Source organism: Silene latifolia, chromosome 8 (assembly GCF_048544455.1).
Source record: "Silene latifolia isolate original U9 population chromosome 8, ASM4854445v1, whole genome shotgun sequence".
NCBI lineage: Eukaryota > Viridiplantae > Streptophyta > Magnoliopsida > Caryophyllales > Caryophyllaceae > Silene > Silene latifolia.
In genome coordinates, this window is record NC_133533.1 from 28,773,473 (window position 1) to 28,783,246 (window position 9,774).

The 9,774-nt window shown below is 36.2% G+C and overlaps 1 protein-coding gene across 1 annotated transcript; it reads left to right on the top strand.

Moving 5' to 3' along the window:
- Positions 1-1,307: 1,307 nt before the first annotated feature.
- Positions 1,308-2,039, top strand: LOC141594926 (secreted RxLR effector protein 161-like). Its single transcript, XM_074414906.1, has one exon. It carries the CDS (start codon positions 1,308-1,310, stop codon positions 2,037-2,039), a length of 732 nt encoding a protein of 243 aa, XP_074271007.1.
- Positions 2,040-9,774: the final 7,735 nt, after the last annotated feature.

The window sequence follows — 9,774 nt, forward strand, 5'->3', positions numbered from 1 at the left end:
ATTGGCTATCCTGAAAAGTCAAAGGGGTATAGATTTTACTGTCCTAATCATAGTACGAGAATAGTAGAGACTGGAAATGCTAGATTCATTGAGAACGGTCAAACTAGTGGGAGCATTGAACCACGAAAAGTGGACATTAAAGAAATTCAGGTTGAAGTTTCTTCTTCTGAAATTGCACGTGAAATCGTTGTACCAATCGTGTCGTCACAGTCAAATGACATAATGGGACAACAACGAAATGAAGTGCAAGACCCACAAAATGACAATAACAATGATGATCAAGTCACAATTCAAGGGGAGAATAATATGTCACGTGAACAGTCAAGGCAACCTGTAAGGCGAAGAAGGGTAGTCACTGTTCCAGAGGAACAATTAAGGCGATCTATAAGAGAAAGAAGATCAGCCATCCCAGATGACTACGAGACATATAACGTTGAATGTGACTTGAGCATTAGTGAGGATCCCGTCTCATTCCGTAAGGCCATGGAAAGTGATAATTCTGAAAAGTGGTTAATTGCCATGAAAGAGGAGATAAAATCTATGGATGACAACAAAGTATGAGACTTAGTAGTGTTACCTGAGGGTTCTAAGGCCGTTGGGTCGAAATGGGTCTATAAGACCAAAAGGGACTCTAAAGGTAACATTGAAAGATATAAGGCTCGACTTGTTGCCAAAGGTTTCACTCAGAAAGATGGCATTGACTATAAAGAAACTTTCTCTCCGGTGTCAAAGAAAGATTCTTTAAGAATTGTCTTGGCTTTGGTAGCTCATTATGATCTAGAGCTTCACCAAATGGATGTAAAGACCGCTTTTCTAAACGGTGAGCTTGAGGAAGAAGTATATATGGACCAACCTGAGGGATTTGCATCCCCGGGTAATGAAGATAAGGTGTGTAGGCTGAGGAAGTCGATATATGGACTAAAACAAGCTTCTAGACAATGGTATTTAAAGTTTAATGATACCATCACGTCATATGGGTTTGTAGAGATTACCGTCGATCGGTGTATCTACATTAAAATCGTGGGGGAGCAGATTTGTTATTTTAGTCTTATATGTTGATGATATTTTACTTGCTGCGAATGATATAGGCATGTTGCATGATGTAAAGAAATATCTATCTAAAAACTTTGAAATGAAAGATATGGGGGAGGCATCCTATGTGATCGGAATTGAAATTTTCCGTGATAGATCACAAGGACTGTTAGGGTTGTCTCAGAAAGCTTACATTGACAAAGTTTTAGAAAGATATAGAATGAATGAATGCTCAGGATAGTTCCTATACGAGAAAGGGGACAAAATTTAGTAAAATGCAATGTCCCCGTAATGAGCTGGAACGAAAAGAAATGGAGAGAATTCCCTATGCATCTGTGGTTGGGAGTTTGAACTATGTTCAGACATGTACTCGACCAGATATCAGCTTTGCTGTTGGAATGTTGGGTCGGTACCAAAGTAATCCCGGGATGGACCACTGGAAAGCTGCAAAGAAGGTCCTTAGGTACTTGCAAGGCACTAAGGAGCTCATGCTTACTTATAGGAGATCCGATCATCTTGAGGTGATTGGTTATTCAGATTCAGATTATGCCGGATGTGTTGATAGTAGAAAATCAACATTTGGCTACTTGTTCCTTTTAGCTGAAGGGGCAGTATCATGGAAAAGTGGGAAGCAGTCTGTCATTGCTACTTCTACTATGGAAGCTGAATTTGTGGCATGCTTTGAGGCCACTATTCATGCATTGTGGTTGCGAAATTTTATCTCGGGACTTGGGATCGTCGATAGTATAGCCAAGCCGCTGAGAATTTATTGTGACTATTCTGCAGCCGTCTTCTTCTCTAAGAACGATAAATACTCCAAGGGTGCTAAACACATGGAATTAAAGTTTTTATCGGTCAAAGAGGAGGTACAGAAGCAAAGAGTGTCATTTGAGCATATAAGAACGGATAAAATGGTGGCAGATCCATTAACTAAGGGATTACCACCCAAGGCGTTCATTGGCCATGTAGAACGCATGGGTGTTGTATCAAAGGCCTTGTTATTATGAAGTTAATATGCTTATAATAAATGTGACATCTAGAATTCACTTATAGTATTGTTTCTGTTATAATAGACATGTTAATCATTATAGTATATGTATACATTACAGTTATTAGATTACATGTGACTAATTGTGAGAATTAATGTTCTTCTCAAATTAAAGGTTTACCTAGATTTGGAATTGATTTGTGATACATGGAAGGAATCATGTCGATTAATAAATGATGTGTGACCGCCATGATCCAATTAGTTCTAATTCGATAAGGATATAAAAGTTAGTGAGCTTGACATAAAAGTGCACATTATGGCTATTGAACCATTAAGTCAACACATAGGCCAAGTGGGAGAATGTTAGAATATTTAATAATATTCGAGTGCCCTATGTGTCTCGGGTTTAAGTGCAAGTTAAACTCATATTAAATATTATGGGATTTTAATATAAAAGACGACTCCGTGATGGATCGGATTCGATTAATGTAATTAAAGTCCGGGAATTATTATTCCCTCTTACCTTACCCTAATAAGTCGTCTTTCACGAAAAGGTACGATCGGGTTTTGTTTTTGCGAAAAGGTACGTAACCCATCATATATATATGATGGGATACAGTAAGAAAAGAAACAATTCATTCTGACAAAACAAAAACATACGTACATCAAGAAGGGTGAAAGACAGTTTCTTCTCCATCATCCAGGAACATTAAAGAAAGGGTTAAGGAGGAGAATCAACTGGTTTTTACTTCTTATTATTGAATTGATTGCGACTGTAAGACATGGACCAAGGTTAGTCCTTTATTCCGTCTTTATAATTGATTTAGAGTTAAATTAATTCAAGTCTATATGTTCTTGGGACTGATTTCATTATCGAAATCGTAAAGTTAATCTTACAATATTTAGTTAATTTTATTGTGGAATGAAGTTGTAGTGTTTTTTGTTGTTTGGTGTAATGAATGGTAAGAAGTGTAAATTCTAGTCTAGAGGTCGTGGGTTTAACTACTGCAATTTTTCTTCAACTATATAGTGCAAAAATCTTAACAAATAGGAGTATTTAGTTAATTTTATTGTGCAACGATGTTTTAGATGTGAGATCGATTGACTTGCAATTTTATATAGCGATTTGAAAATGTGTTTTTTTGCACTACAATTGTAACGATTTCTTTTTAAGAGTACATTTTGAATATTTATTCTAGAGCTGATCAAGTGCGGATCGGCCCGTTCGGCCCAGCTCGTCTAACCCGCTAAAATAGCGGGCTTGGACAAGAAAAATAAAAAATTAAACGGGCAACGGACAAGAAAACTAGACCCGCTAGAATAAATGGACGGGCTTGGACTAAACAAAATTGCCCATAGGCGGCTCGTTAAGCCCGCTATTAAAAGTAACCTCATAAAAGTACTCAAAAACCCTCAATCCTCTGACTTTCTCTGCTCATTACATTTACAATTTGTACACTCTAAACCAATTAAGTAGCGCAAATGAATACTTATACCTTACATATAAGTAGAAGATTGTCGGTATTTACACTTGTCATATAAAGATTTTTCGAGAATGGACGACATGCTAACGGGATTGTCGTATAAAAATAGTACCTTTTAAGTATTTATTAAGTGTATGTAACCGCTAACAATGTCGCACAAAGACCAAGGCAAAAATGAACTTTTGATGTTTGTAGTAGAACATTGTCATGCCAAACTTGTGTTTTTTCCAAAATCTAGTAAACTTATCTTTTGAAAATTAGTATACTTTTTTAAGGGTAAGCTTTAAAGACAATTGTTAAGTTCTAGTGAGATGTAGCGATAACAAACTCGTATTTTAATAGAAACACTAATTTCTGTATCTGATATTAGTCAGGCCCGCTGGTCGGCCCGCTCGTTTGAAGTGGGCGGGTACGGACAGTGGAAATTGGCCCTCTTAGCGGGCTCGTGCTATAAAATAATGCCCGTCGGACACTTTTTAACAGTTTGGCCCGGCCCGTGTCCGGCCCCTTTTGATCAACTCTAATTTATTCATAAATTTGTCGTATAACAAAATAATGGTGGGCTTTTAAAATTTTCCGAGAATGTAAAAAAACGGAGAAAATATTGCGTACGGATAAGAAAAGTGGAAAAATTTAGAAATTTGATGCAAAAGTACATAAAAAGTATTGAAACCATGGCCTATAAAATCATGAACCATTATGCTAGAAATAGAAATTAGGTCAAGCCAACTCCAAGACTATACAACTGGCAAGGTTATTTTAGTGAAAAAAAAAACGTAACCCAATCCCTCTTCTCTCTCTGACTCCTTCCATATTTTTCTAACTCCTCTCCATCTTCCTTCATCATCCAGTTAATGAATCATCTTCTTCCTTAAATTATTATAATAATTAATTTATTATGTGGAACAAATCATGACTCGTGAGCATCGTCTTGAAGAAATTTTCTTTATCCAAAATTTCTAATGCATAAAAATAGTTGGAGCTCGTATTATTTTTACATTAGCTCGTATTCTTTTCACATTAGCTCATATTCTTATTTTAATAGCTCGTATTCTTTTTACATTAACTCGCATTCTTATCTTAGTAGCTCGTATCACTACAAAAAAAAAAACGTTTCGATGCGACGGACACATTGCGACGGGAGATTAACCCGTAGCAAAGTTAAACCTGCGACGGATCCTGCGACGGACCTCATAAACTGCGACGGATTTGCGACGGATTTTCCGTTGCAGCCTATTTTCCCAGACCGCCAAATTTTCTGACATGGCGGGAAGGTCTGGGGACGGAATTTCCGTCGCTATATTAAAATAATAATAAATTATGCGACGGAAATTCCGTCGCTGCATTAAAATAATATTTTCTCTGCGACGGAATTTCAGTCGCAGACATTTTTTTAGTGTCCACCTGTACACCTCTTAACACGCTGGAAAAATAATATTATTTTATTCCTGCGACGGAAATTCCGTCGCAGGATTTATTATTATTTTATTTTTGCGACGGAAAGTCCGTCGCAGGCTTTCTTTATACGGGCAGCAGCGGAATCCTTCTCCTTCATTATGATCACTCTTCAATTATTTACCCCAAAACTCCCAAAAACCCGTCTCCCTCCTGGAACCGCCTGCCGCCGCCGCCGCTCCCTCCCCTTGTCTCCTTCTCTTAATTAATTTAAGGTTTGTTTAATTTATTTTACTATTTTGATTAATTAGGGTTTATGGTTATTGTTTTGATTAATTATGATTAGTTTAGGATGCTTAGTATTATTAGGATAGTTTAGTTTAGTTGAAAGCCAATTTAGGATGTTTAGTATTATTAGGATTGTTAGTTTAGTTGAAAGCCAATTTAGGATGTTTAGTATTATTAGGATAGTGAAATTTAGTTAAAAATAGTTAAAAGCCAATTTAGGATGTTTAAATCAATTTTATAATGTTTAGTTTAATTAAGTTTAGGATTATTAAAATGATTTAGTTTAATTAAAAGAAAATTAGGATATTTAGGATTATTAGGGTAGTTAATTTAGTTTAGTTTAAACCAATTTTAGGATGCTTACTCTACTTTTGCTTAGTTTTATAAGGTTTATTAGTAATTATTAAGTTTGTTTTGATAAGTTGTGTACATTTGTGTCATGTGTATTTTTTTTACAAATATTAATTCATCTTATGATTGTGTTGTGATTGTGTTAATATATTTTTCACCTAGTACCCGTTCAGGGATTACACATTAGGTGTAATTCTTGAATAGTCCCCATTTTGGGACTGTCTTTGAATCTTTTATGCCATTTAGGTGGTAAATACTCAATTTTTTTCTTGATTGTTATGAGACAAAATTTGGTTGACATTTCCTTTAATGTTCTCCGAATACATATGTAGAGTGAGAATTCATTCTAAATAATGTATTTGGAGAACTGTAAGGAAGTGCTGCCGAATTTTTGTCTCATTACAATCAAAAAAAAAATTGGGTATTTACTAATGGTAAAGATTCAAAGATGGGTTTAGGTTGGAGAGATAAGGACCCCTATACTGAAAATATTTTTTTGCAGGTTGTGGTGGTTGTTGTTGTTGTTGTTGTTGTTGTTGTTGTTGTTGTTGTTGTTGCTGTTGTTGTTGTTGTATGAAAGATTCAAAGATGAGTTTATGAATGCTCTTACCATTTTTATTAATAATTTTTATTTACTAATATATATGTAGATTTGTAATGAAGAGATTAGAACGAAACTGGATGTATGAAAGGTTGGATTCCAATAAAAAATTAAGGAAGGAATTCGTAATAGGGGTTAATAAATTCATTGATTATGTTAAGCAACAAGACGAATTCATTAGAAATAAAGAAATTAGGTGTCCATGTAGTAAGTGCAAAAATAAAAAGTTTTTAGTTGAACAAGAAGTACGAAAACACTTTGGTCTAAATGGTTTTTGTGACAACTATTATGATTGGGTGTGTCACGGAGAGAAATTCCCCGTTGAGGAAGAGGAAATGGCAATGCCCTCTGACAATCCTCATAGGGATATGGTAGAGGATGAGTTGCGCGATAGCATTGATCAAATTAGGGAAGAAGCTCTTAATGCCGAGGTGGTTGATGAATCTTCAAATCCTAATGTATTAGCCTTTTTTCAAATGTTAAAACGTGCCGAGCAACCTGTCTACGAGGGATGTCGACTCTCATTGCTACAGTCGGCTGCAAGGCTTGTCACTCTGAAATGTGAATTCAACTTAGCCCATAAATGTGTAGATGGTTTCACGTCACTCATGGGAGACCTTCTTCCTCAAGATCATATTTTGATGCGTAACTTCTATGAAACCAAAAATGTTCTCAAAGCTCTTCAACTTCCTCATGAAAAGATAGATGCATGTTTTAATGGATGTATGCTTTTTTGGATGGACGACGCTCTTCTTGACAAGTGTAGAAAATGTGGTAGAGTTAGGTACAAAAGTGAAAAGAATGGAAATGGCAAAAGGGTCCCCGAAAATTTCTTAAATTATTTCCCAATAGGGCCACGTTTGCAACGAATTTATGCCACAAAAAAACTCGCGGAACAAATGCGTTGGCATTATGAAAACCCCTGAGTTAGTGGGACAATGTCTCATCCAAGTGACAGTGAGGCGTGGAAACATTTTGATCATCTTCATCCTTCTTTTGCATCTGAGCCTCGGAATATTAGACTTGGACTTTGCACCACAAATTTGGGAGCACCACCACCGCTCGACTGGTAACCTCTTTTCTACTCCTCATACTCCGGGTTTTGTTGGTAGAGTCGCAAAAGAGAATGCCCGACTTAAGCAAGTCGAGGCCGAACAATCTCAAAGGCTTGCGGCAATAGAGGAGTTCTTGAGCCAACAAAGTTTTACCACTCAAACTTGTAACCCCGGAGGTGTATCTCAAGCTAGAAATGACTTTGATGATGATGGTGGCGACAATGCTAGGCCTACTCCTACTCCCGTATATTGATTAGTAGTTGTTAGTTGATTAGTAGTTATCACTCCTACCCCGTAGTTTACGGACTTATTTAGCTTTCTTTGTTGAACAATTATTGTACTAAACGGTTGTAAACCTTTTATTTTAAGTTAATGTGAAGACATTGTTTGGAAATCTCGTCTTGAACGAGTTGTGAATTTGTCAATTGCTGGATTTTCTATATGTTTGTAGGAAACCGGGAGTATATGTAATTGCTTTCAAAGCAATGGGGGAGCTGGAAAAGCGCTGTAAACCCCCTGGTTCATTCTGCCCTGCGACGGAATTTGCGACGGATTTTCCGTCGCAAGTGTTGACTTTCTGGTTGACTTTGGGGACACGTGTCCCTTATGAACAGTATTCTGCGACGGATTTTCCGTCGTAAATATTGACTTTCTGGTTGACTTATGTGCCTACGTGGCCTGTATGAACAGTGATCTGCGACGGATTTTCCGTCGCAGATGTTGACTTTCTGGTTGACCATTGTGTCTACGTGGCCTCCCATGAACAATGAACTGCGACGGAAATTTCGTCGCAAGTCCCTCTTTTGCGACGGGTTTCTGCGACGCTTTGATCCGTCGCAGATTTTCCTTTGCAACGGAATAATTCCGTCGCAAGTTCTGTATTTGCGACGGGATTGGCATATTTGCGACGGAGTTTTCCGTCGCTATGGAACCTTTTCTTTGTAGTGTATTCTTATGTGCTCGTACTTTTAAGCTCGTAATCCTTTTAAAATCGTATTCTTTTTTCATTAGCTCGTATTTTTATGTTAATAGCTCGTATTCTCATGTGCTCGTATTTTTAAGTTCGTGATCCTTTTAAGTTCGTATTCTTTTTACATTAACTCGTATTCTTATGTACTCGTATTTTTTAGCTGGTATTCTTTTAATAATAGTTCGTATGATTGGTTTAGAAATTTACCTCAAAGTATTGTTAGATGCATTTTTCCTTCTAGATGGTGTAAATTGCATCTCGTTCACCGAAATATTGTTAGATGCCTTTTTCCTCCTTGATACTGATGTCAACTGCTTCCCTTTAACATTTTAGAATGAGAATTAGGAAAAAAGAGGAAGGCGACTATTCGTTTGAGAGAGATTTTAGAAAACCTAACCCTAAACCCCTAAATTGTGATGCGATTGAAATTTGAGATTTGAGATTTGAGATTTGAGAATTGAGAGTCGTTTAAGAGAGATTAGAAAAGGGTTTCAAGTGGTTGTCTTTTGTTGTACAGTAACATTGTATAACGGATTGTATGGTGTTATTTGTGTTCGAAAAGTTATAGGCTATAGCCCAAAAAATATTTTGGGGGAAAAAATAGAGTAATGCCAAATATATATGAGAATCGATCTCAAGATCTTCCATTTTGGGGTGCTTATCCAACCACAGTGCTACAAGGGGGCGGTGATTCTAGCTACAATTAGACCTAGCAAACAGATCTGGTCGTGTATTCGTGTTCGTGTCAATATTAAACGGGTCACTACTATCCCAACTCTAATCCGACTAAATTACATAAATGGGTCATTTGTCTCAACCCTAACTTGACTCATTTAATTTTTCTATAACCCAGCCTAACCTGTTTAACACATTTATGTTTAAGCATGTCATTTTTAACCCACTTAACCCGTTTAACCGAATAAACTAATACACGAAACTACTCTTTATCACCCTATTATCCCAGAAATGATGAATGAAAATGCTAATTTTTAAATTGTTTTGTTGAATTATTATATTATGACAATTTTAAATAAATGGGTTATTCGTGTTGGATTCGTGTTAAAAGACATCAACCCTAATCCGACCCATTTAAGTTTCATGTCGTGTCGTGTCAACCCAAGTACTTAAATGGGTCACAACGTTTTGACGCTAACCAGTTAACTTCGTGTTGGGTTCGTGTCGTGTTTTCAGGTCGTGTCAATGATTGTCGACTCTAGCTACAATTAAGGCATGTTTTTTCTAACTTATTTTCAGCTCAATTCAATTAAGCTCAATTTTAAAAAGCTAGAAAAAAGATAGCCTAATATTTATCTAAATTTTATCTTGAGCTTGAGCCCACATTGCCAGTGATTATATAACATTGGAAAACCATGAGAAAAATTAAAGTTTGTTTTTTATTCGTCTATGATTAAGAAGTATACAACAATTTGAATTTGTTAACACCGATTTTTTTTGTTATTTTATATTATTTATTTTTTAATTAGAAATTTTTTTAAATTTATCTATTTATGGGTCTGGTCATGTATTGAATGAGTCTTAAGACTCTTGACCCAAATATGCAAATAATAAGAATTAGTGTTGATCCCGTGCTACACGGTATTTTAGATTGT

Coding starts and splice junctions, on each gene's coding strand:
- LOC141594926 (XM_074414906.1), top strand. CDS start 1,308: ATGCAATGTCCCCGTAATGAGCTGGAACGAAAAGAAATGGAGAGAATT.